Genomic DNA, 27,452 nt, shown 5'->3' with positions numbered 1-27,452 from the left:
AAAACAAACAAACAAAACACAATAACAAGGGGGTGGGGAGGAAAGAGGGGAAGGCGTGCTAGCAAGATGGCTCAGCTCATGGAAGCACTTGCTGTGCAAATCTAATGACCTGAGTCCACTCCTGGAGCCCGTTGAAAGCCAGGGGGAGTGTCATGTATCTACAACCTCAGCATTTCTGCAGCAGGATGGGGGATAGCCCGGAGACCTGGGGTACACAGAGCAGCAGGCCAGAGGCCTTGCCTCAGAAGGGAGAAGGGGAGAACTGCTTCCTGAAAGGGGTCCTGTGACCTCCACATGTGGTGTGGCAAGTGTGCCCCCCAGCTAATAAATGCGATCAGAGAGAGGGAGGGAGAGAGAGAGAGACAAAGGCATAAACTGTCTTGGGGAAAAGGAGCAGGTGTGCCTAAACATGGAGCCTGCAATTTTCCTTTTTCAAAAGAAGCAGTGCTGGGAATTGAACCCAGAGCCTAACGAATACTAAGCAAAGGCTTTATCCCCGAGCTGTCTCTCTAGCCCAGGAGCTTTTCCTTAAATTGTGAACTTGCTGTCCATATTTTAAAGTTGGGCTACCCCAGCTTTAAAAAAATAAAAAATAAAAACAAACAAACAAAAATCCAGAAACAGACTTTCAGCTTTTCTTTTTTAAAAGTTCAAGATCTGGCCACACTAGCGCTCTGAACGATTAGTGGCTGCAGCTAAATGGTAACCTGGCGCTTGGAGTTCTCCCCGCCTTGTCAGTCACCACAGCTCCCCATGTCTCACAGGCATCGGTTGCCTTTGGCATCCTGTTCTACTTCTCAGTGGGAAAGCACTTCCGGTTCCCCTGCTTCTCCTGAAGAAGGGGAACTACTACTCCCCTCATCCCCACCCCCGGTTTGCTCTTTCTGCACATGCCAAGCCTTGAGCCTGGTCCAAACAGGTCAAAGGAAAGCTTGCTGCAGCCTCTAACCTGCTGTGCGCTTTCCTGTCCTTCACAGCTGCTTCCGGGAACCAGCCAGGAGGGAACCCCAACCCAGGAGGTGCAACTGCATCCAAGTCCTGTTGCATCCAGTAGCTGAAGGCACTGCCAGCAGGTGGCACAGCCCTCAGGAAGGAAGAGGTCACCCAAGCCACTGGAAAGCCACGTATCTTCTTAGACAGTTAAAGACTCAGGAGTTGAGAGCTGGTGGAAAATACACCAGGCATCTATATCATCAAATGGTTTTAGACATTGTTTTTGTTTATTTTATTATTTTTAGATGGGGACTCACTATACAGCTCTGGCTGGCCTGGAACTCTATGTAGACCAGGCCAGTCTCAAACTTACAGAGATCCGCCTGCCTCTGCCTGGGTTAAAGGCATGCACCACCGTGCAGGGTGTAGAGATTGTTTTTAACCTTAAAGAGTCTATTGAGTTTAGCCCAATATTTTAGACTTCGTATACTGACTTAATTATTATTTTTGTTCTTTTAATGCTTATACTTCTTATAATTTAGTGTTTTTTAATGAAGGTATTTGCTAATTTTCAAAAGTAGAAAATAATCTATCAAACACCCACAAATTTACCCCCAGATTTGAACATCAAGCTTTGGTCATATATATTTTTTGTGTTTTCACATTCATTTTCAGTTTCACCCCTCTCCCTTTCCTTCTTTATTTCCTCCTTCCTTTCTTTCTTTCTGGATCCCACCAAATAGCCCAGGCTTGCTTTAGACTCTCAATCCTCCTACCTCTGTGTTGAATGCCAGCCATGACTTCACTGGAATGTTTACACGTAATCCGTGCATATCACGTCAGTCCTCTGTGGTCTTTAGAGGAGTTATGCATCTTTACAGATCACACATACCTGCCATCTTAGCACTAAGGAAAGAGTGGGTGAGCAGAAGGTTAAGAGGCCTTGGTCTACTCAGCAAGACCCTTTCTCAAGGGGAATGTCACACATCTTTAAAGGAGCAGAGCATTTTCTAGCACACATTTTCACATGGACAAGTAAATGTTTCATACCAACATGTGGAAAAAAATATATACATTCTGATGAGCCACAGATGGAGGACTTGGGGCTTCAGCAGACAGCTTCCTTCAGGGCTTTCCTTAGTCACAGGATAATCTGCATTTCTTAAGGAAATCTATCTATTTCTCAGGGGAAACAATGCCTGAGGTGGAAAAAAGTGGCCACATTGCCTAACATGGATCAACTGTGCAAGGCCATTCTAGTTCCAGGTCTCCTGGGCTCTTGCTAGGCTCTGAGACCAACTAGAGCCTGTTTCCTAGGTAATTCAACTGTGATGCAAACTCTGAATCAACATCCCCCTATGGTCACAAAACTCTTTAAGAGACTGTTTGTGGAGGGCTGGAGAGATGGCTCAGAGGTTAAGAGCACTGGTCATTCTTCCAGAGATCCTGAGTTCAATTCCCAGCAACCACATTGTGGCTCACAACCATCTATTGTGAGATCGGTGCCCTCTTCTAGGATGCAGGCACATGCACAGACAGAACTCTGTATACATAATAAATGAATCTTAAAAAATGAAAAAGATTTGTGCTAGGTGTGGTGGCACTTGCCTTTAATCCCAGAGGCAAGAGCATCATCATAAGTTCAAGGCCAGCTTGGTTTACACAGAAAGTTCAGGGCTGGGCTACAGTGTGAGACCTTGTCTCAAATAAAACCAAAGGAGGACAAAAGAGAAAGTTTGGGGTCAGCGTAGTGACTCAGCAGGTAAAGTCTCCTCCCACTAGGTCTGATGATCTGAGCTCTGTCTCAGGACCTACATATACATGTACACACACACACACACATACACACTACATATATAGTAGAAAATAAAGTGTTGCCTAATCCAAATTTCACATATTGAATTTAGTTGTTGTTTCTTCTTGCTTGCTTTCTTTTATTAAGATGCACTTTTTATTCTTGAATTTCCCATTGATTTCAGTTGCAGACTTTCAGTTTAATTAAGAGGCCCTTGGCTTAAAAACAAGACTAAATTTAAGTATGCCATGCCTGGCAGAGTTAGCACCCACGGTATCAAAACTGACGAAATCAACAAAAGAACCCAAAAGTTGTCAATACAGTAACATTCACAAAAGGCTGTCAAAAATATCTCCTACATTTGCTTAATTTTATATGGCTTGTTTCTATTGTTCCCCACCCTGGGCTTTTAAAAGATCTAACAAAGGCCAAATTTAAGGCTCAGAGTGATGCTTTGCTCTCTACCCATATTCTGTTTCAATCAACATCCCCACTGTGTGCAGGCGCAGCTAATGTGGCCCTTGCAATGTGTAAGCCCTCCTTTCTTTTGCCTTAGCCAGTGACCTGCTGCAAAGTCAGGGTCAACTGTGCCCCACATTCTGTTATCTTCCCCATCCCCCACGGTGGCACACAACACCCGCCAGCCTTCCATAAATGGCTATCTCTTAGGCTTGTCTTCCTCCCAACCCAGGGGTTGGTTCTGCAGAAGTTTATATTGAAACAGTTGCCTCATGGAGAGGGACGTGCATCGTTTCCCTCAAACTGTTTGTGGACTACTCAAATGTCCCTTTTAAAATTAAAGCAGGAAACTGAAGGCCAGAGAGGGGAGGAGGCCCCGACCAAGTTACAGCCCAGTTCCCTGGCCTTCTTCCAGAAGACATTCAAGATCAGAGGACACCGAGTGTGGTGCATACGTCCTGTGACTTTTATCGCAGAGCTAGCTGTGCCTCTGCAGCACACGCTCTGCCCTTCTGTTCAGGTTGTGTTACAGCAGGATATGCCTGGACTCCAGGTCTTTTAATCCTGAGCTGTGTTGTCAGCTTTGTTATAAGTGGCACTGAGGACACTGTTTTTCCGAGCAAAGGCGTGTCCCTAAGCACAAGACGTTTAGTGGTTAAGTGGCAAGGAAAAGAAGAAATTCGATTCCACTGGAAGAGAGCTTGCCCTGGAGCACACAGAAGCAGCTCTTCTGGGCGTGGCTTTTGTCACTGTATTTGATAAGGTTGTGGCTGGGGCCCAGTGCGGCTGTGAGTTAACTATACTTCTAGTCACAAGGTTGAGGCAGGAGGATTGTTAAGTCTGAAGCCAATCTGAGCTACATAGTGAGTTCTGAACTAGACTGGGCAACTCAAGTCTTAAGAGGAAAATAAAAAGGTGCAGGGGTATAACTCCATGGTACTAACACACAAGACTTTGGATTCAGTTCCCAGCACTGGACAAATAGAAACCAAACCATACATACACTGGCCAAGACTTTTTCTGAAGCAAGACTGGATCTGGCCCAGGCGGTCCTGCAGAGGCTGTTGCACTAACCAAGGACCATGCATGGAGAGCACCCGAGCCCCCTGCTCAGATGTAGCCCATAGGCAGCTCAGTCTCCATGTAGATCACCTAGTAAGGGGACCAGGGGCTGTCTCTGACATGAACTCTGTTGCCTGTTCTTCAATCACTTTCCCTGATCACTTCCACAGAGGAAGAGGATGCAGGTAGTCCTGAAGAGACTTGATAGTCTGGGGTCAATTGGTAAGGAAGGAGAGTTTCCTCGTTCTTCGAACTAGGAGACAGGGATGGGGGAAAGAGGAAGGGAAGGTGGAACTAGAAGGAGACAATAGAGGGGGATATAATTGGGATGTAAAATGAATAAATTAATAATAATAATAATAATAATAAGACTGGATCTGAACTCTCTCATTTAGTGAACAGAGTGCCCCCCCCATGTGTTCACAGGACCAAGAAAGAAAGACACCTCAGGGCAGGGCTTGGGTGGTATTTTTTTTAATTTCCATAGTGTATTTGTTCAGTTTATTTATAAGCAGATCACTTCACTATTTACAGTACATGAGCATAGAGATTCTACAGTTTTTTGTGATGTAAACAATAGCTCCCCAGTGGGAGCTAAGAAAAGAAGCCAGTTTTGAAGTATTTACAGACGTTAAAATAGAACTTTATACTCACAGAATAATAATACATAGAGCAATTTGGTTAAATTATCTACGAAACTATAGAATCTGACAATGTACAAATACAGGAAAACAGTTTCTCATTTAGAAGGTAAGACGGATAAATCACACCGGAAATAAAATAGGGACAATGACAACCACGATAATTAAGAGCAAAGAAGTCTTCTTCCTCGCCCCTCACGGATAAAGTATTTATATAAATAAGGACACAACCCAACAAAATGGAAAAAATATATAAAAATCTTCTACCAATTAAAAAAAATAGCAAAACTAAAAACTCGATTTTTCAATCATTAGCAGTGTCCTTTAAAAAATTAAAATTTAGCTTCTATTATAAATAATAAAGCAGATGTGTCCCTCTGTATAGGTGAAATTCTTGCACCTTTCTCAAGAAATGCATCAATGTAACACACCCACGCACACACCCAAGCACACATACCCACAAACACAGCCTTATATTCATGCACCTCAGGCTACAGTTACCTTGTTGAGCTCCCTAACACATAATGCCCCCTACAGTAGTACCATGGGTGTGACAGAACTTCTCAAGTTTCGCCATCCCCTGGGTTGACCCTGTCACAGAACCAGGGAAAGCCCTAGTTCCCTATTGCTCAAAATTCTCTAGGCTGCATGGTCACATTAAGAGAGAAGGGGTTTGAGTCCGAGATCTGGAACTTCAGGAAGGGAGCAGAGAAACCACCTTGCCCAGTCAATTAAGGCTAGCTACAGACGGCATCTCTTGAAATCTAGCGGTTAGGGAGCTGGATAATCTTGGTGTCAGTCTCAGCATTGGCTTCTAACAAAAGCATGTGCTTCAGGCCAGTGCTGAGAAGCCAGAGGAGGCCAGGAGGGAGTTGTGACTCTTTGGGGACATCTGCACGGAGTTGGATCCGGATGGTCATGTTCCCCAGCATCCACCTGGCAGCCCATGTGTCCCCCCCACCCTGTCCCAGGCACTCCCCAGACCATGCTTCCCTTGAGATTTCCAACCTGTTTCAATTGGAATCAGAACACCCCTTCAGAAGCCAAGGCGGGAATAGTTTATGACTTATTATTCCTAACACGTACACACGTATACACAAAAACATCTGACAAGATTTTAAAACACAAAACAATAGCAACAACAAAAAATTAAACAAACAAACAAACCACAAAACCTGTTTGGCTATTCAGTGGACCATATCAAAGGTCATGGCCAGGGCCCCTTCTCCCCCAATCCTCAAATGCAGTTTCTCCACTTGTCCCGTATGGAGCACGTGTGCCACCCAGCAGAGGTTCACTTAACAAGGTTGGCAGCGGGGCTGCCGGTATTGCAGTTACAGTAAACCCCTCTGGATGCCCGGGTGCAGGATTCAACCCCTTCTCCTCTACAACAGGATAACTAGTTCATTTTCTGGACTGCACAAGCAGCTATCTAGCTGCTGATTTTCCAAGTTGTTACTGAACATAGGAGACAACTCATTTGTGCCATTGTATTTCACTGCCAGGTTAGCGTTGGCTGACCAAAGGAACTTATTTTGCCTTCCATCTTGGTGGCTGGTGGACACTAGTCTTTGGCCACTAAATTGGCGACCACACATTGATAAGGCAAAGTGCTGGCCAGTCTCCTCCACAAGATACTACCCAAGGCCAGCAAAGGGAGAAAGGACGCTTGTTAAGGCTTCCTTGGAGAATCCTTTGACCAAAAAAAAAAAAAAAAAATGGCACGGAGGGATTGTAGCCACATGAATACCTTTTGAAGGAGACGTTGTAGAGATTGACCACCTAGAAACCGTATGTTGCAGGGGCCTCAAGTCTGGGCAGTTGGATGTCCATGGCATTCCAATGAAATGGCTTTGTGAAAAATTTGTCTCCCCAAATCTCAAAGGCGTGGTCACTGCTGCTATGCCATTAAAGATTAAAAACAAAAACAAAAAACAAAACCCCAAAAGCTGCCCTAAACATATGCAGTGTGATCCATGCCTCTTGCTGTCCCATGGATTTTACAATCATCTGAAAGCAGTGTGTGAAAACTGTCGAAGTTGAGCTGCTTGGGAAAAACAAGTGTATTGCTAGTATCGTCTGCAAGCAAGAGAGAAACGGCCAAGTGATCACAACATTCAGATTAAAAGCTGTTCGGTGGGGATGATGAGAAGGCTAAGGTGAGACTAGAAATCGTCAGCGAGGGTTAGTTAATTCCTTACCACCCCACAAGAAACTATGGCTTGGATCTGTCCTGGGGAGCTAGCCTCTTCATAAAAGGCACCTCAGCCAGGACTGTGTGGATCTCATCCTGCTTGGAGGCTGCTTACCTTGCAGAAAGTGCCCCTCCCCCATATACACACACACCCTGAGCTAGCCAGAGAGTGGAACTCTGGGCTTCCCTGGACAGCCTCATTTGCTAGCTCAGGGGCCTAAGGTCACACAGCAAGTAAGAAACTTGCAGTGAAATGATTGCTCCACAAAGCATTGCAATCGACTAGGCTGTGATTTCAGTTTTTACAACAGTGGGTACCAAGATGTAAACCATCATTCTGTTTCTTGGGCTTCTAGTGAAGAAGGCGACTGAGGGCTGGCTCTCTTTGACTACTGCCTTGAAAGATGCCTCTACTTTCCTTCTTACACTAGCCCCCTTACCCATCCCCAGCCCAGCCTTTAGGACAGCACCTCACACAGATAAAGGATACACATATTTGCCAGAGGAGAGTGTGGAGCAAGGCTGAAGTGTCAGGTTTCTCAAAGTGCTTTCATCCACTAGTGTAAAGTGTTTGCCCAGCTACTTCCTGGGTGTTCCAGTGTTTCGCAGCTAGGCAGGGCACCCAGCCCACACTCCCATCTGTTCTAGGCCTAGGCCATCTCTGTGCATGGAACTTTCTATCCCGGGCTCCTCCTTAACTTACCCTGTATCCCCAGACTCTTCAAACAACCCTGGAGCTCATCTGTGTGCAAAACCCTCAGGGATTTGGAGAGCAGTGTCAACATATTGCACATAAGCACTAGTTAGTTTCCTTCTACCCCATCGAGAAGGGTGAAGGGATCCCTTTTCTTTGGTTAACGAAACCAACAGGTTCACTCTATTTACTATTATACACCCAATCCCTTTCCACTGTCGCGTGTGACACTGGGATATGGCTTTCTCAAGCTGGTAACAACCGCTGGGAATCAGACATTAATTAAGAAAAATACTTTTGACCTCAGTGAATCTCATCAACACACCCTCTAAGGGTGGCTCCGGCTCCTGGAGAAGTGCCCTGCCTCTGTGGCAGCAGGGCCAGCTGAGAGGTGAACTCACCTCAAAGGCTGGGACAGACCCTAGACAGAGCTGGCCATGCAAGAAGAGTGGGATGCCTGAGCTTTCTTTCCATTTACCACCTGCACAGTGGCCATGACAGGCGTATCACCTCTTCCCCAAAACACTGACCTGTAAGACTTGAGGTCACAAAGACACCTTACTGTATGTCTTCCCACATTAGGACTTGAGGGCCAAGTCTTTGTGGCTGGCTCTAGGCACTCCTCCTAGCCCTGGAGGCTTGCTGCTCACCAGATTCTAAAAGATCAACAGATACACACAGGCATAGGACAGGGACTTCTTGACTCAAAGCATTTTTCTAGTTGGGGCCATAATGTATGTCAGGGGGATGGGGAGTAGGGACCTTAGCTGCACTCCATCCACTCATATTCTTAACCTATTTGATGCATTTTCCTTCGGTAACAGAGTCCTCCTGAGAGAGGACTCTGATTCAGCCTTGTGCTGACTGAGGAAGGAGATGAAAGAATTCCACTTGGTGGTTGGGTTGGACATTTCTAGAAAACACCAGCACAGCACAAAGATGACACGATGCCTGCCTCCCTGGGCGGCTGTCAACACAGTCTATAGGAAGCTGTATGTCAATCACACACAAACATCATTGAGACACATGAGGACAGCTACAACGAGATGGTTGCCAATAGCAGCTGCTCCCTCTGGGTGGCTTCTTGACTTGATGGGAAAGAGACCAAGATGGATTCCTAGTCTTGGAGGGGCCTGATAGTCTCCTTGGTAAATTTCGTGCAGCACCGAGTGAATCTTCCAGAGAGAGGTCATCTGCAGAGCTGGTAGCCCATTTTCGTGGAAGGGCGAGTGGAGAATACTAGAAAGTATTGGGGGGCATCAGCTCCCACCAGTGACCCCTGGTTCATTAGGCCCCGGTGCCAGGCTCAAGGTTCTGCTCTGCTCAAGAGCCCACATCTAAGTGATTTTGATGCCAGAGAGTGAAATGACTGGGCAGCTCCAGTTAACCCTGGCTAGGGAGAAAAAGTCTTAGGATTTATTAAGAATTTGTTCTTTCCCCAGAAACCATCATCTGGCCCAGTGTAACTGCAGAAGCAAACAGTAAGAGCCCAGGGTTCCCTGGACAACTCCTACACTCCCAGGCCCAGGAAGAAGGGACTTAGAAGCCACAAAAGCCCCTTGGTGGGGGTCAGAATTCAAATGGCTCCCTAGATTATATCTAGTCCCTTTCCCAGCAGATGATTTCAGTAAACACTAGCTTTCCCCTGTGATAAGAGCCCAAGTTTTAGTGGATGCAACTGAAGAACTTTAATTCTGTTCCATTCCATACCCATTTTCCATGTTCCTACCATCTGCTAGGAAATGAACAACTCTAAAGGAATTCAGAACGATTGGCTCTGTGCCGTGCAAAGTCCCTTTTTGGATCTATCCTTAGAAGCTACACTTTCTACAGTTATGTTCCTGTTTGCTATTCCTCCCCTCCCCTCTCTATACTATTGTATTTTGTAATAGTATTGGGAGTCTTCTGCCAAGTAACGGTTTTAAGGGCACCCTCCCCAACCCCTCACCATGGATCAGGTCATGACAGGGACGAGCCAGCATAAAAACCAGCTAGCATATGGCTCTACAATGGAAGCCTTTCAAAAAGTAGACCAGGATGTCAATTAAATTAAACACTGGCCAATTACTAATGCCTGCCAGAGCACTGTGTCGAGGATTCTAATAGGACAACCAGGCTCAAAAAAAAAAAAAAAAAAAATTAGTGTTATGATCAGTTAATTAATTATGTCTGTATTGGCATTGGTTGTGGGAGTCACAACTGTGGCTAAATACCGCCTAAACAGTTAAGACTTTTGTTAAGACTGAGTTGTGCTCCTCAGTCCATTTCACAGGAAAGGAAACTGGGATTTAGGGAGGTCAACTGGGATTTAGGGAGTATCTGACACACAGATACTCTGGTTCCCTATTCCCACTAAAGCCGGTCTCCTCCAGCCTTATCTATGGGTGGAGAGTTTTATGAACACCAAGCACGAGAGCACGGCCTCACTTTCTCTACTGAGGTATTTGATAATCTTAAAAAAAAAAAAATTTAACCAATTCTCAAAGGAATAAGCCTGGCATTAGCAGCTGATTAATTTAGCCTGGTTAGTTTAATGATGAGTCATTTACTTTCAAACATCCTTATTTGGCAGAACACTGGAGAAAGAAAGGAAGAAAATGTCACAAGACCAAGGAGGAACTGATCTATATGAAGTGTTAGAACGGATGCTCTGCCCAGCTAGTTCTCCACACAAACGACCCCCTGGGAACCCAGGGAATGTCACACTGGATATGGCTTTGACGGTAGTCAAGAACAGTTCAAGGAAGACCCCACTGTGAATGTTCCTTGCGAGTGCCTTGTCCACCCCAACCTGTACAACCCCCTCACTCAACACCTATATATAACTCTACAGAGCAGGGACAGCCATGGACAACAGTAGAATATAGAAGAGGCTGCCAGTTGCCCTCTCTGCCCCAAATGGCTGCTCCTGGGTGACGTCTGCGTGTCACTGGCAGGTGTCTCAGAGCCTGAGGGCTATCCACAGGCAAGGTAAGTCACAGGACACTGAGGACCAAAGCTGAAGGAGACCCGAGCCTGTGCCGAAGCTTACATTTGCCTTCACGCTGGTGAGTCAACTGTTGGCCTAATTCTCAAATGAGCTAATAGGCTTCTAGCCTACTGCTCAATTTAGCTAATTCCACTCTTTAATTCTCTGACCTTTGCATCTTTATGCTAAGTACGGCAGCAGGCCGGGGCCAGGAGTTGGGAGGCATGGTGCGGACTGCAGCTCTGCCTGCTCCCTCGGGCACGACATTTCACCTCTCAGGACATTGTCCTCTTTCCCTGTTGAATGGGTCTAACACGGCTTGCCCCACCTTACAGGCACTCAAGGCTTTGAGCACTAGAGACAGGCACTCTCCAAATGTGAGTCAGACAGGGGAAAGGGATCCTTATTACAACCTGAGTGGCGCTCACTCAAAGGAAGAGACCCTGGTGTTTGATAGAAGATACCTGGACACCTCTCTCTTCTTCACACTTGTGACTGCAAGCCGCTCTTTTCTGGGGACCTAGTGGCCACCCAGCACCTCCAGGACTGCATGGCCAGGGGAGCAGTGCAGCTGAGTAGCAAACACCTCGTGACAGTGCATAGTTAAACAGTCAAGGAAGCAATACGATAATCCCAGGCACAGGATAGCTGAGCCATAAATACATTTGTTTTAAGGATATACTTTTTTTTTCTTCAATTAAAAATGAGTTACTAATCCTGATTCTATTTCACAAGTAACAATTTCATCATCACACACTACAGACAGAAGATGTTATGGCAGACACGGCTCAAGTCTACGAACGGAAGTCAGTCGGGTGGGAGGGGCAGAGGATGACTGACAGCACTTTGAGGTGCACCCAGGACGATCCGCTGGAAGCGAGGACACTAATGTGGCAGTGGAATATCAACACCATGGAAACTCACGGACAGAAGCAGCTTTGTTCAATGTAAACATTGATTTGTTTTTAAAAGGAAACGACAGCAGATTCAAGTCTCTCTCTCTCTCACGTGTGTTCTCTCACGCTCGCTCATTGGCTCGCTCTCCTTCTCATAGACTTACTTCTTTGAAAACGTAAACATATTGGAAGGGCCTTGTCTGAGGTATTGAGGTATTCCTCGAAGGTTAAGGCTGATATCAATGCAGGCTCTGCTGGGCCTCTTTCAGTAAGCTGTCAAAATCCATGGCTTCGTACTTGCTTTTCCCAGATGAGGGAAGGACCTCTTCGGATGTGGGATCTGTGGGCCAGTGAGAGGTAAGATGGTGAGAAACTCAGTCCCAAGCAGCAAACCTGCCACCGAGGGTGGGCCTCATGGAACTGGGATGGCCAGGGTGTCACGGTGCAGGAGTGGGCACTATCACAGCATCAACTGCCATCCTGCTGTGACATTTCTTCCATGCTGACAAGATCTCATGGCTTCAATGGTCCTGTTGTAGAGCAATGGGTCCCAGAACAGGACACTCTACAACTGGTTTCCAGCCAACATCCTAAAAATGGACTTTCCTCAACAGCCTCCCACCAACTATGCCACGTGATACACTATTATAGTCAGTCACAGAAAACAGTGCTAATCAGCCTCTCTCACACAGATGAGGAAACTGAGTCTCACAAAGGCTGCCATGGGCTCTCCTCTACGAACCATTCTTCTCTATGTCACATGTCTTTGTCTTCCACCAACTTGTGCACGAATGGCAAGGATACGATGACAGTGCAGCCACACTGCCATCTATCAATGGCAAAGCTGCTGCCTGCTCACGGGAATGAATGTAAGGAGGCTGGACAGCCACGGTGCTGCTGAGTGGCTGAGAGCACAGAACGCACCTTCCTGTCAGAACAGGAAGGTGACTCTGTGGTTAGAGCCACTCACAGGACCAGAGACCAGAAGAGAAGCAAGAGTTGGCCACAGACAGAACAGCCATGGGATAACAGTGGGCAGGAGTTTGACACGGGGCCATGTCCAGAGGGGCCTTCCATCTAGATGTCATTTAAGGAAATCACTGTTCCTCATGCTACAACCCAGTTAGGCTTTGCTCTCTTACCATAGTCAGTGTATCTGGGCCAGCGGAAGTGCCGGAGCCCTCCGTAGCTCAGGTGGAAGGAGGGCTCATTCCGCTTCCTCAGGGTGGCGCCATTCCTCACAGACAAGGCAGCGTGCTCTGAACACTGGAAGGTGATGAAGCCGTGCTTCTCGCCTCTGGAGGGAGAGGATAGGGTAAGGGAGGATGTTCTAGCCAGCCTGGTGGATGAGTGACGAGCACACACCACAGGATGCACCACGTCACATGCCAGCCTCTTCAGTGTGAAGACAGCAGGCGCAGCTGAACTGCTGGATGGCTGACGGTTGCTGGACACCATGCATGGTGTTCTAGTCAGACCATCCTGTGAGGGAGTGTTGTCATGGCTGCCTCCCCAGGAAAAACAGGCTCTGTGGAGTTCAGGGTTCTAGCGTTCTACCCAATGGCATAGGGCTCAGCAGGGACTCTGACAAGACCTCCTGGTCGTGAAGCTAATGCTCTTAAAGCTTCCCTATTCTCCCTTATCACTCCCTTGGTTCTGCTCTGCTATCCTCTAGAGCAGTGGTTCTCAACCTTCCTAACGCTGTGACTCTTTAATACTGTTGCTCCTGTTGTTGTTACCCCCTCCAACCATAAAATTGTTTTCTTTGCTACTTCATAACTGTAATCTTACTACTGTTACGAATCATAATCAAATACCTGATAGGCAGGATAGCTGATATGTGACCCCTGTGAAAGCGTCATTCGAGCTCAAGGGGTCGCAACCCATAGGTTGAGAACCACTGCTCTAGACCCTTCAAAGATAGCTTCAGCCTCCACTTCCTTGGCTACCAACTTGCCCTTTCCTTTACCCAATCCTGCTGATGTTTCAGACCCATCTTTACCTGCACAAATGTCTAGGCCTCCCCTTTAAGGAGGCTGTTCACCTTTACACTCTTGGCAAACTAAGCCTTTCCTTTAGAGACTGCTTTCTTTCTCCATGTTTGCATGGAATCGTGGTGACTGTATAAAACTTTGCAAACTTCTATTTGTGAAGTGACTCAAAGGATTGTGGTAAAAAACATAACATAAAAGTTACTATTTTCAACTGTATAGCTGAGTAGTGTTAAGTAGACAGACATTGTTGAACACTGAGACTCTAGAAAAATGTTTAGTTTGTTTTGTTTTTTTGAGATAGACCGTTACTATGTAGCCCAGGCGAGGCCTGCTCTGTAAACCAAACTGTTCTTAAATTCTCAGTCCCCATGCTTCCAGCTTTCAAGTGCTGGGATTACAGGTGTGGACTGCCATACCTTATGTGATCTACAGAACATATTCCATCTTCTAAAACACAAACCTATGTCCATTACACCAGCATCTCGCTTTTATCCCTGGGCTTCCAACAGCAATCATTTCCCTTTTTGTTTCTATTAGGTACACAATGCTGTTAGCGTGCGCATACAGCATTGGTCCTCTTGTGACTAGCCCATGCCCTTAGCAAATGTCTTTAAATGATATGCATATAGATTCATCTATGTAAATCATGTATTGCTTCTTTTTTAGGACTGCATAATACTCTATTATGCATTCACACTGCATTTGGATTACTCTCATTTCTCTGCTGTTTTGCGCTATGAGCATGGGTGACTAGTATCTCTTTGTAATCCTGTTTGCAATTCTTTATATTACTATGCACAAAAGTATATGTTACATATTACACACTTTTGAAGGTATTGCTCTTCTATTGTATAGTATTCTATTTTATAGTATTATATAATAATGTACTCTATTTTATAGTATTATATAATAGATAACACAAAAGTTTATGCTTATTTTAAGAAACAGCGTGTTTTCCATATTAATGATATTATTTTATATTCCACTATTCCCTTACTTGGGCTCCATTTTTTTCTACATCTTTACCAGAACTTCTTTATTTTTATTTTATTTTAACAGTAGCTATAATGGTTAGGTTTTTTTGTTTGTTTGTTTGTTTGTTTGTTTGACAACTTGACACAAGTTAGAGTCATGTGGGAAGAGGGAACATCAATTGAGGAACTGCCTCCACCAAACTGGCCTGCAGTCTGTTGGGCATTTTCTCGATCAATGATCGATGTGGGAAGAGTCAGGCCATTGTGGGTGGTGCCATCCCTGGATTGATAATCTTGGACTGTATAAGAAAGCTGGCTGAGTAAGCCATGGGGAACAAGGTAGTGAGAAGTGTTCATTCATGGCCTCTGCTTCAGTTCCTGCTTTGAGTTCCAGTCCTGCCTTCCCTTCAGCTGTAAGCTGAAATAAGCCCTTTGCTCCCTACATGGGTTTTAGTCATAGTGTTTAAAACAGCAATGGAAGCAAAATAGAATGGAAGCCATCTAAATGAATACGAGGTATGGAATGACAGTTACACAAGAGACTACTTTCTGGCTAAAGCTCTTTATTATGGTTATTTCTGTTAAATCAGAATTTAAGGATCCTAATAACTTACTTTTTTTATAGGTATGATAGCAGATAATTTGGAAATGCTCTCAAATCAACAAAGCTATGGCATCTATATTGAACATTCCTATGTAACTTGGACTTTTTGTAAATTCCCTTACAAATAAAAACCTGCTCCCGTAGGGCCATAGTGAGGTCCCGAAACAAGCATCTTCAAGCTGTTAAAGGACATTCCTTGGCATGCATGGTTGTTGGAACAAAGGCCTCAAAGCACACATGGGCACCAGCTCTTCCCTGTTAACTTGTCTGAGACCCCCTCAGAAAGAAAAGCAGCAGAAAGAATAAGAATGGCTGGGTTTTGAACATCAAATGTTTAGCTGACAGAAAGCATGGACACTGCGGTGCTGGGTCACGTGTCAGGAGGGTTCAGGTCTGTCACCAGTTTTAAATCATCACGGTCCTTCTCCTAACCTTCTCCCACTAGCTCCCTGCTCCCTCTCACCTCCCTACCCAACCCCATTTGTAATGGCTGCCCCCAGCTCACCTCTTACTTCTTGTCAGCACCTGGCACTCTACTATCTCGCCAAAGACCTCGAAGCGCTTCTTCAGTTCCCGGGAGCTCATGTCACTGGGGAGATTTCGAATGTATACCGTACGGCCTTCACCCTGCTTATGATGGAGGACAGAGAGGGACCCCACTGTTACTCTCACGGAGTCTCTGTGTAGGCCTGGCTGAGCACCAACTTTGTTGGAGTCAGAGAGGACCATGCGAACCTTTGTACTGAAGGACCTGCCCTTGTTGGAGCAGGGACCACCGAGTACAGGAGAAACAGCCCCCCTGGGGTAAAGACGTGCATGGAGGGGCTGAGCAGAGACTGGGCAGAGAGGAGCTGCATCTTCAGGGAGCTACACGTTCTGCTCAGCACTGTTTTAAGGCTGCAAAACTGCTGAGGACAACATGCTGGGGGGCCTGGTGGTTTGTAGGGGTCAGAGTATTCCGGAAGGGAAGATAATGAGATGGGCATATCAGGGCCATGGGAGCCACCATTTTATCTTTGAATTTACCAGAGAAAGCTGGATGAAGCCACGGCACAGACAAGGCACCCACAGGTCACTTTCAGGAGAGTTTGGCTCTATGCTAGATGCTAGTAGGTTTGCAGATAAGACAGGCAGAGGAAATGGTCAGGGAGGCCAGGCTGCAAGCTCCTGCCTCTCTTTCGAGATTTGTGATTTGATGGACTTGAGGCTGTTGCCTGGATACCTGTGCTCTAGTAGGTTGAGGCAGTGTGTGGCCTAGACAGGCTTTCTCTAGGCACACACACAGCCTGCAACTCTTACACAGCCCATTCACCATCCACAGATGGCAGGAAAGAAACACCAGAACCAGACTCTACAACAGGACCTCACACACGGTCATGAAGTCTGCTTTGACATACCACCAGGATCCATCTAGGTCCATAAAGAAAGGCCCCTACTCCCCCAGACTCCTGGTAACTTTCTGAATTTCTACCCCAACTCCTAGTTCTTGGACCCTGTGTACTTTTGGCTACTCCTTTATCCCCAAGCTCCTTATGGATACAAGTGAACAATGAAAATATATTACCCCAGTGCTTCAAATTCTAGTCAGGACTGTCACTCTCAAGGAGTTATACCAATCCTTAATCCTACCGACCTCCCTTTATTATGAGTCTGTTGTCTTTCTCTCTTTTCTGTCTCAACCACAGGACTAAGGACTTGATTCGTCTTTATAACACTGTCACCTGAAGCCCAGGATTATGCCAGGTTTTTCAAACCACCTAACCCAGTAAGACTGTGTTCACCTTTGGTTTGGTTTGGTTTGAGACAGGGTCTTACCACGTAGCCCTGGCTGGCCTGGAACCCACTATGTAGACCAGGCTGGCTTTGAACTGACAGAGACCCACTTGCCTCTGCCTCCCAAGTGCTGGGATTAAAGGTGTTATGCCACCATGCCTGGCTTCACCTATGGTTTTAAGTGCCTGTTGCATAGGGCTGTGCACACACACACACACACACACACACACCCCTCCCAAAACATGGCACAGTGAGGCTATTTGTCCTTTTGTGTTTCTCTTATAGCTTCCTTCCCTCCTTTTCCAGGGCTATGGCACCGCTGGCTGGCCGAAGCACACTGAAGGCCCCCAGGGACTCCTTTGTGGGCAACCCCAGGGTCTAGCGGCAGGCTCTGGGAGGATGCTCAAGGTGGGTGGAGAGAACAGAACAGGCTTGTTGAGCCTGTTACTCACGAAGCAAAGGCCCAACTCTCCTATGGATAAACTGAGGCTCAGGGAAGCTAGGAATCTTAGGAAAACTTGCCCAAGGTCACACAGAAGACCTCACGACCTGGCCAGCCAAGCCTGTTTCTGCTCAAGTCATGCCATCTTCTATTGATTCTTTCAGAGTTCCTGAGGCTGAATCCTAAACGGCTACCCACTGCATACCACAGCCAATCAAGTGCTGGGTTTGGCATGGTGCTACCTGTAATGGCTTTTGGTTACCCTGGTTACTGTCAAATAAGACAAAGTCCTGTCCTACATGCAGGCTACAGTCCATTATTTCCCAGACAGGGCCTGAAGGCTGGTGGGCTTCGCATTTCCTGATGCCCCTGGCTTGCCCCCATTTATACTAAGCCCAGGGACCCCAGATCACTTACGATGGCTTTTTCCCGTCGCTTCCTGGCATGCCGGGCGCTTGGGGTTCCATCTGAACAGGGCCCTCTGCCCTCACGCCTGTTAGTGAACAAGTAAGGCACAGTGCTCAGTCTCACTCTTGCAGAAGCCCAGCCCTGACTGTGACTGGACACTCTTCAGCTGCCCTCTGCCAGCTCCCAGGCTGAGAAGGCTGGGAATCTCCCATACTAATTCTGGCCCTGACCTCCCCGGCCTCACCTTTCTCTGCTGTTAGGGGTAGAAAGGCCCTTTTACTTCCTTGACTTACTGATTGGATGAGAAGAATCCCAGGAGGTCTTATATATTCCCATTTTTCAAAAGAAAGTCCAAGGCTCAGGTTCCAGCTAGGATTTTCCCAAAACTTAGAAGTAGGAGAAGCTAGATCTGCAGTCCAGCCTACACTAAAGCCACTGCTGCCACTGGCTACTCCAGCTTGGAGCAGTCACGGCCACTGTAGAGTTAGTTCTTCATCCTCTCTTGTCCTCAAGGGATTGCAGCCCCACCCAGGGTCTGCCCTTCCCAAATGAGTCTTTAAAAAAAAAATACAGCTTAGAAGATAAGAACATGAGCTTTTGAGCCACAGAACCTGAACTTAATTAAGCCCTAGTTCTACTATCTCCCTATGAAGGGTGACCTTGGCTCAGTCTACCAATCTGTTCAACTCACTTCTCCATCTGCAAAATAGGTATATACCCAACTGTGCTACCTGCTTGGCCATTGTGAGCAGTAAGTAAAATTTACTTAAATGCTTCAATTTAGTATTGCTCAGTACATGCCTTCTCTCTCTCTCTCTCTCTCTCTCTCTCTCTCTCTCTATCTTCTCTGGTCTCAGCTTCCTCATCTACAAGAATAAAATAAAATAAAATGGAAGTAAGAAACATGTGGCCAGATGATGGTGACACATGCCTTTAATCCCAGCGCTTGGGAGGCAGAGGCAGCCCAGATTGCTGAGTCTGAGGCCAGCCTGGTCTACAGAGTGAGTCCCAGCACAGGCTACACAGAGAAAACCTGTCTTGAAAAAACAAAACAAAAAAGAAGCACGTATCCTCCACCTGCACCTGTGAAGCTCAAACAGGAATACAGAAGGAGATGTACCTCATGACTTCCAAGCACTAGTCAGTCAAGGATTGTCGTTCACTGAGCCCAGAGTTGGTGTGGCTTCCCTTCTGGGTTGCTAGGATGGGAAGCATGGCATTGTTCAACTGCTCTCAGCTGAACAATGGCAAGGAAGGTAGGTCTAGAGAAGGCTGAGGGATGGTTTTTCAGGCTTTCAGGTTTTTCAGATACAGAGCTCTGTGGACAATTGAGCAGGAACTAGTATAACCAAGTCACTCTGTCCAGTGAACAGAAATGGCCAGGCCTACACTGTGCGTACATCCGAGAAGAGAAAATAGGATATCTATAATCTCAGGGAAGGTCTGGCCTCAACTTTCGGGGCCCTGGAATGCAGACCCCTGTTTAAATGCATGAGCTAGGTGGGAAAGGAAGTGCCTACCTAGTGCTGGCCCTGAGGGATGGGCTCCACACTGGGAAAAATTCAGTGGCATTAGAAACAAACCTTTGCAGAGGGAGGTGTCTCCCTGCCAAACTCCTGGGAGAGTATAAAAGAACCAGAAAGTAAGCCTTGAGAGTTCTGTGGGACAGCCGGGCTGATGGCTTCTAAGTGAAACCTCAGGCAAAGTCATTTGTAGTAACAGATAACTTAGTACTTCTTCACACTTGTTTGTGGGGCATTCATGACCTCCCCCCTAAAATTTATGTGTATGTACAGTTTGACAAGCAGAGGGGCCTTTGCTTTCTTGGGATCTTCAAAGAGCTAAGAATAGCATATAAAGCTGACTCTGTCTACAAAAGGGTATTTATAAGATCTGAATTCTGATCTCAGAATGCTTGGAAGCATCTTAGAAATGCAAATTATCCGTGTCCACAGACTCAACCTCTCAGCAGCATCTTCCCAAGTTACCCGGATAACGCCATGGCTCTGCTCCAGGCTGAAGAGTGCCATCTAGTGGCCACTCAAGCAACTTCGAGCACAGGGCGGGGAAACTCCTAAATCTTTCTGGAGCCACCCTAGAACAAAGCTAGAGCCATGAGCTGCTGTGATGAGAGGGAGTAGAAACTGCTCTCACCCCAATCTGCCTCCAGGTTCCTGCCTTGAATTCTTGCCTTGACTTCCCTCGGTAATGGAAGAGTGACCTGAGAGCTGTGAGATGAAATAAACCCTTTTCCTCTGTGAGCTGCTTTTTGTCATGGTGCCCTTTTCCACGTCCAGTGCTCAAAGATGGGATGCTCACACTAGCTCATGATGCACCGTGTCCTTCCTCCCTGGGTTCTTTAAGGGTCTGCTTACAGCAGCAAATAACGCAGGACCAAGCTTAGGAGTAAACGTGAGCACTGCTTGCGCCCGGGTGTTTTTCAGAACATAGAGAGAAATTACATCACTTGACTTTTCTTTTACACATTAACATCATGTTACCTTTCAACTATGTGTGTCTGTTGGCGTAAAAATTTATCCACTGACAAATACAAAGCAGAAAACAAGGGTCAAGTTCATTAGGCTATAAAGTCGCAGGTGGCCAGAAAGTGGGGTTTCTTTCTTTTCAACAGTTTCTGCCAGACTTTTGCTTGCTTTGGATAGCTTCACTCTTGGGGAGCCCATCTCACGGCTTCTGACCAGGGCTGGGGCCACATGCAGAGATGCAATCCCAGTTTCAAAGCAAGTTCTTAGGGCTCCTCCCCTCTAGCACCTAGTGGGTACTCAGATACCCCCCTCCCCAGGGAAACCAAGCATACCTGACGTTCTTCCGGGTGGCTGGTGACCAGGAGCTGCAGGACGAGGAGCCAGAACTGGAGCGGCTGCGGGAACAGAGCTGCCGACTGGCCTTACTGGGTGGGCTCTGGTAGGGGCAGTGGTCAGAGCAGGGAGGGCTGACCCCTGAGTCCTCTCCTTCATCCTCCTCCTCCGCTCCGTCCTCCTCTTCCTCCTCTAGCAGGAAGCTGCTCTCACCACTACTGCTGCTGCTGTCCTCAAATACAGTGTCGTACTCCGGGCTTTTACACGAAGCCAGGTCCTCATCTTCCAGGGCAGTCTCCAGCAGCCCAAAGTGCTTTGTGAGGCTGGCACGGATCTCATGGTCTCTCAGCTGCATGCTGTCCTTAGGGATAGGGTCACAGCCCTGGTCCGCCTCCCTCCTAGGGGCCTTTGTTTCAGTTGGTGGAGTGGCACCCTGCTGGGGCCAGTCCTCAAGGTGAACCCCAATTGGCTCCCAGGACCGAAGCACCTTCCTCTGCAGGGCAGCCTTTGGCCTGAGCACCTGGCAGTAGTCATGATCTCCAAAGGAGCAGGAGAAGGGGCGCTTCTGGCCAGCCTGGGAGACTGGCTGGGCTGTGGCATGCTGCAGGTGGGACAGGAGCTCGCTTCGCTCTGGGTGCCTTTTGGGCAGCTTGTGGGAGGTCCCTTGGGTGGCTGTGAGCTGAAGGCCCTCAGGGGAGAGGCTGGGAGCTGTGTCTTGGCCTGGGCTGTGCTTGGAATCCGGCTTGAAGGGGTCCTCCTCCATGGGCTTATATGGAGGTGTGGTGGGTGGGGTGAGTCCTACCCAGGTAAGAGGAGAAACAGGTGAGGGAAAGGCAGGTCTCCTCAGAGGATATTAAGAGATCCGTTTGAGAGGACATACAAGTGGCTTCATGCCACAACATCCCTATGGGTGGAGGGCAGGCATTACGAACTGGTCACCGCACTGCTGCCTAAGCCTGTATGTAGCCTAAGAACCCTCCTGTTCTTAGGAGCTGGCATGAGACGAGGGGCGATGACCATCCTTTTGGGACTTGGTAATGGCAGCCAATGTGTCCAGGTCAGAGATATCTGATCCCACACTACTGCCAATCCTTTAAAGAGCCCTGCCTCAGGGGTACCCCAGCACAGAGAAGGTAGGTGTCACTGGTAAAACCACCCACTCAGTGTCCCGGATGCTACTTGATTTGACTTTGTGCTCTGTTCTTCCCAAAGCACCAAAGGAACTTGCTAAAATGCTCACCCTTCTCTCTCCATGCCTTCCAAAACCTACAGGATGGGCATCAGGCACCTCTATGTTTTGGTCCTTTTGGATCTGTTCTTCCTTCCTTCATCCCTACTTCTTCCTTTTGGCAGGACCAGGGGCCAGCATCTCAGATGTGCCCTGTACTTCCATTCTGTCCCATCTTTACCAGTTTGGCAGCTAAGCACACCCTTGTCTTCCCAATGCCTGTTGGTCCTTCACCCTCTCGGTGATCCCTGTGCTAAATACTCCACTGTCTGGCCACACTGACCTTACATTAGCTAAGTCTGTGCTCTGCTAATGAGCAGAAATGAGCACACAGCTAACCATGCTCCTGAGGAGTTAGCCCCACCAGACAGCAGTTTCCTCCAGACCTGTGTGTCTTTGCTTTCTGACCTTGGTAGAACCTCAGTTGCTGGTACCAGCAGTGGAAGGATTGGCCCCAGACCTTGGCCCTCCTCCCAGCATGCTCCCCATGCATCTCAATGCTCGGGTAGTTCATGAAGCAGTGTTCCTGCCTAGGGCCTTTCCGGCTCCCCGCAGGCATCCTACCAGCTGAATCCCTAGCTTACCTGCCGTGCCACAAAGCTCCACCGTCAAGGACTCCTCAAAGCTCTTCTTGCCAAGAGGGTGACTGGTAGAGACAGGGAAGACAGAAAGGGAAGAGGCTGGTCAGTAGGCTTCCATGAGCCCAGACTTTTGAAGAGAACAAAGGATAACTAGGATAGACCCCAGGACTGTCATGGAAAGGGGCCCCATCCTGGTTGTTGAACTCAAGTTGCAGTTTTTGGAAGGTTCAGGCAAAGTTTGATGTAGATTCCTTGCTTCATAGAAGGAGCAATTGAGGCCGGAGGGAAGGAATTTGTTCCTAGAACCACAGCATTGGAGGCCTCCAGCCCCACCCCAAGGAACACTCTTCAGACTCTTGGAGATGACAGCTCATGAAATGGTTTGACACCCCCTCTTTCCCCTCAGCTCACATAGGCTACATTTTAAAACACACTCCCTTTGAAGGGAGTCTGAATCCTGAGGGCTTGAATGACAATAAGGTCCTGAGGATGGGGTCAGGCTCAGGCTTGGGGGCTGATGACCTCCCACGCAAATGCACATTTTTTTTTCCCCGAGATAGGGTTTCTCTGTGTAGCCTTGGCTGTCCTGGACTTGCTTTGTAGACCAGGCTGGCCTCAAACTCACAGAGGTCTGCCCGCCCCTGCCTCCCTGAGTGCTGGAATCACAGGCGTGCACCACCGCATCTGGCTTTTCAAAGGCACAAATTCAAGACAAAAAATCTCATGGAATAATATACTGATAATTTCTAAAAAATCTACCTTTGTGACAAGGCCAGCATGAGGCACCTGGGGGAGTCTGAAAAGACAAAAAGGAAAAGAAAGAAAAAGAAAATAAGATTCCCCATACACACCATCACAAACACTCTCCCCTTCAGGGAGCCCTCACATTTCCAGGGGCACCAATCACAGCTGCCCTTTAAGGTGACATATGGCCTTGGCCACCTAAGGGAAGGGTCAGGCACAATTCAAATACAACTCACATTGCTGGTTCTCAGCCAGTGGGTCTCCTTACGCTGCATAAATAACAGATGGACAAGTGACTCCCTGCTGGCCAAACAGTACAGCGCAGTGGCCAGGCATTCTGAGCCCAAGGCTCTAAGCCCAAGCTGGGACTCTAGAAAGTTCTGGTGAAGGGTCCTTCACTAAACTGCTTGGAGCCTCTGGCCTCAGTCTCTTGTTTTTGTTTTAAATTTGAATCAGGTCTCCACATGTAGCCCAGGCTGGCTTCAAACTCTCACTTTCTCTCCCTGCCTCCTGAGCACAGTTACCATGCCTAGCTTTGTTTATTTATTTATTTATTTGCCCCTCTCCTCTATCCAAACATAAGCCCCATGGAGGCAGGCCTCTTGTTCTTTGTTCATTAAGCAATGCTTTGATATGCATGATGAAAGTCTTGAAGATGAGCAGGTGTTTTCCTGATGATCTGCCCCAAAGCCCACTATACAGAAAGGGCAGTAGACAGACAGATGGAACCTCATTCAACATGTAACACTGAGGACTTTGAATGCAGTGCTCCCAGCTCCCGGTGGGAATGCTATGCCCGCCCCACCCTCTCTTGTGGACCATAGACTACCTCTGGAAGGAGGCCGTGGGCAGCTTGGGTCCTCATCTGTGTCCCCACACCCACTCTCACAGGGGCTTTCCAGGGCTGGGATCTGGGATCCCTGGGGGAGCTGCTGGTTTTGACTGCTGTCCGTGGGACTGCCCAGTTCCTCCTCCAGGTCGTGGGTCTCTGTAGCCAGGCACATCGAAGACAGAGCACCTAGGGGCTCATCAGTGAATGTCAGCCAAGGGCCCAGCTCTGGATTCAGTCTCCTGGAACGCCGCACGGGGCACACAGAGCTGTCTGGCTTCCTCCCTAGTTTGGTCCATGGCAGGCCACGGCCTGGTCTCTTCCTGCCCCATTCTTCTTCCTCCTCCTCCTCTTTTTCTTCTTCCTCCTCTTCTTCCTCTTCCTCCTCCTCTTCCTCCTGCTTTTGCCTGGCAGGCTGGCTGATATCCCGCTTGACCTCTAGCCTCAGAGGGCGCAGGCTAGGTCTAGGTCCAGCGCTCTTAGGGGAAACTGTGATCCTCACCTCCTCTGCCATGGCAGAGTGAGCAGGGGAGGCCTGACTGTCTCCGGGGGGCCTGGGCCTGGACTGGGGTGTGAGGGAAGCATAGACAGGTGTGGCCAGGCGGTAGGGCTTGCTGACATCACAGGGGACATCTTGAGCAAGAAGTTCCCTTAGGATGGAGAACTCAGTCCACAAGGCTTTGGGGGGATGCCGGGATCGGGGTGGGGCCTGCCTGGAGGGGCTGCTGCAGGGCTTGGGGGCCAGATTTGGTGCCTGTTGGGGCAGCTTCCTCTGGGGCAGACAATAGGTGTGCATGTAACGAATAAGCTGTACCATGGCCCTCACATCCTCCTGGGGAGCCTGGACAGTGCTGGGGCTGACCCTGTCCTGTCCTAGGGAGTCTTGGGGAGAGGCTGGAGCTGGCCAGGGACTTGGGCAGTCCTCCCCCACCTCCTCGTCCTCCTTGGAGAGGAGCTGAGGACTTGGGTGGGGGGTTGGAGAGCAGGCTTTCACTCTGGGGCAGGGCAGCACGGAGGTGAGGTGCTTATGCAGTTCTGTACAAGGCCGGCTCTGAGACCGCAGCATGGGAGTCTTCTTTTCCTGGTTGCCATCCACCTGGAGAAAGAAACATGCCAGAGCGATCAGGGAGGGCACGCTGCTTCTCCCTCTGCCTGCTCTAGTTGCCAGCAGATCCAGCACCTTTCTCCAGGATTGTGGGAATGGCCTGTTCCTTCCCTTCTTCCCTAGCCTCCAGCAGGGCTGGCACCTGGCAAACTGAGTTGGTGAGGAAGAAAGAGGTAGCTAGACTTTTACAGGGTTCCCAGCCTTAAAGTCTCTGTAGACCCTTCTAGATATCCACCAAAGCTTTCCCTGACCCTACAAAAAACAGGGTCAGGACAGGTATGGGCATCACCTTTTGTGTGCAAGGCTCTAGAGTGGCCAGCAGCTCCTCAGAAAAGAAATCCTGAAACTCTAGTATGATATGGACTGTGGCCTCCACAACCAAGAAGGTTGGTTCCTATCTGCCCCACCCCTGCCCCCGGCTTAGATCCTGAGCGCTGTAGAAGGCCACCCCTTCCTGTTCCTGCTCTAACATGTGTCAAGATCTCACAGCCTGAAACACTCAAGTGTGGGAAAGCATGGGGCTCTTCTAGAACCTCCAACTGTTCTGGTTTCAAGGAGCAGTGCTCAGAATTCTAGCTTAGCCAGGGCTGTGTGAAGACAGAGGTGGGGACTGAGGTAGGCTAAGTCTGCCACTCCTAGCCACAGCTGACCGCCACCTGGGGGCCCAGGTCACTTCTGGGCATGTGCAGAAATACCTTGACACAAGGCCGCTGACTTCTGGACCTGAGGTTGGCCTGGGACCAGGTGGCCCCCTCCTTCAGAGCGTCAGAGCTTGCTGTTGGGGAGGATGTGGCCAGGAGGAGCTTCTGCAGCTGGGAAGAGGCAGAGGGGAGAAGACTAGGGCCATGCACACTCACAGACCACAGGGCACCACATGCCAGCTGGCCATGCCCTGGCCGGAAAACAGATCGCTGTCTACCAAACTCCCAAATACCATTATCCCACTGTTAGCACAGTCAGTGACCCAAAGGGAACAAATCTGGATGATGCCTGCTCGTTCTACTGTTAGAACAGCATCAGTTCACTCTGCACGTGACTGTAACAGGCACATTCGCAATACATACATAGATGCACTGATGGAGAGGCCAGACACCAACATGATGCTCGATCAGGGATTCCAGCTGGCTATGACATTTAAAAATGTACTTCTTAAATTAAGTACATAGTACTCACTAACGTGTGTGTGTGTGTGTGCATGCGTGTGCATGTGTGTGTGTATAGTGTGTGTTTCAAGCAGACTATTAAAAGCAAGTCTCCTGGCTGGGCAGTGGTGGTGTACGCCTTTAATCCCAGCACCAAGAAGGCAGAGGCAGATGGATCTCTGTGAGTTCAAGGGCAGCCTGGTCTACAGAGCGAGCTCCAGGACAGCCAGGGCTACACAGAGAAACTCAGTCTTGAATGCCCCCCCAAAAGATGCAAATCTCCTTTCTTCTCAAGGTCCTTTCTCCTTCCCATATGCAACTCCCACTATTTTTTTGTAAGCCTTCATGAGGTGGGCTTTAATCATACAAGAATATATAATCATACAAGAGTACATAATCATACAAGATATATAATAATACCTCCAACCCAAGAGCAGTATTGTTTCTTCTATACAAGTAAACTAATGATAACCTTTAATTTACCCTTTCTTCACCTATTTTTGTGTATGTGGGGGGAGGAGGGGAGGGTCACATGTAGCTCAGGCTAACCTCAATCTTTATAGGAAAGGATGACTTGAATTCCTGAGCTTCCTGCCTCCACCTCCCAAGTGCTGAGTCTTCAGTCACGCACCATCACACCTCGTTTTATGGGCTTCATAAGGTGCCAGTCAAGCAAGCATTTCACCTATTGAGCTACCCCCCTAGCCCTCGATAACTTTCAAAATAAAGATGATGGAAGCTCCCCTGCTTCAGGTCCCTGCTGGAGGGTGCATAGTTCATCTGCCCTGAGAGCAACGAGGCAGAAGGAAAACATCTTCAGGCTGCATTGCAGCCAAGGGTGAGAACGAGCTGAGAAGTATCCTGGGATTGTACTATGATACAGAGGGTTTCCTGGGGAACATGCCTTCCCAGCACCCCGGCAGAGAGCAGCAAAGGCCCAAGAGCTAGACAAAGGCCACACCCTACATTCTGAGTAAGTGAGGATCCCTGACACCCTACCTAGACTACAAACAACACACAAATACACAGAAATACACACACACACACACACAGACACACACACCCCTCACTCTGGGCTAGAGGGAAGAGATCTGGTTCTAGTCCACCTCAGTCTCATTCCAGGTAACACCTTGAACAATCTATTTCCTTCTCTGACACAAAGATGGG

General features: G+C 48.1%; 2 protein-coding genes across 4 annotated transcripts in view; one reads left to right on the top strand and one right to left on the bottom strand.

Annotated features, from left to right (window-relative positions):
* Pde6a (phosphodiesterase 6A) overlaps positions 1-4,554 on the top strand; it is a 62,923-nt gene extending 58,369 nt beyond the window's left edge. For both annotated transcript variants that reach the window (XM_060377211.1, XM_021633706.2), the window contains one exon: positions 978-4,554. In XM_060377211.1, coding sequence (XP_060233194.1) covers positions 978-1,054 — 77 coding nt within the window. In that variant the 3' untranslated portion in view covers positions 1,055-4,554. The remainder of the gene's footprint in view (positions 1-977) is intronic.
* A 153-nt stretch (positions 4,555-4,707) lies between these two features.
* Positions 4,708-27,452, bottom strand: part of Ppargc1b (PPARG coactivator 1 beta) — a 106,210-nt gene continuing 83,465 nt past the window's right edge. Inside the window, exons 4-12 of one of the 2 annotated variants that reach the window (XM_060377210.1) lie at positions 25,839-25,955; positions 24,039-25,134; positions 23,225-23,261; positions 22,469-22,530; positions 20,656-21,454; positions 17,847-17,922; positions 15,720-15,841; positions 12,785-12,939; positions 4,708-11,982 (exon numbers count right to left, since the gene is read on the bottom strand). In XM_060377210.1, the coding sequence (XP_060233193.1) occupies positions 11,882-11,982; positions 12,785-12,939; positions 15,720-15,841; positions 17,847-17,922; positions 20,656-21,454; positions 22,469-22,530; positions 23,225-23,261; positions 24,039-25,134; positions 25,839-25,955 (2,565 nt within the window). In that variant the 3' untranslated portion in view covers positions 4,708-11,881. Of the gene's footprint in view, positions 11,983-12,784; positions 12,940-15,719; positions 15,845-17,846; positions 17,923-20,655; positions 21,455-22,468; positions 22,531-23,224; positions 23,262-24,038; positions 25,135-25,838; positions 25,956-27,452 lie in introns of both variants that reach the window. The other variant, XM_021633693.2, reaches the window with a different exon arrangement.

This window comes from Meriones unguiculatus, chromosome 2, assembly GCF_030254825.1.
Source record: "Meriones unguiculatus strain TT.TT164.6M chromosome 2, Bangor_MerUng_6.1, whole genome shotgun sequence".
In the NCBI taxonomy this organism is placed as follows: domain Eukaryota; kingdom Metazoa; phylum Chordata; class Mammalia; order Rodentia; family Muridae; genus Meriones; species Meriones unguiculatus.
Note: the sequence above shows the minus strand (reverse complement) of the source record. Positions and strands in the feature narration are given on the sequence as shown.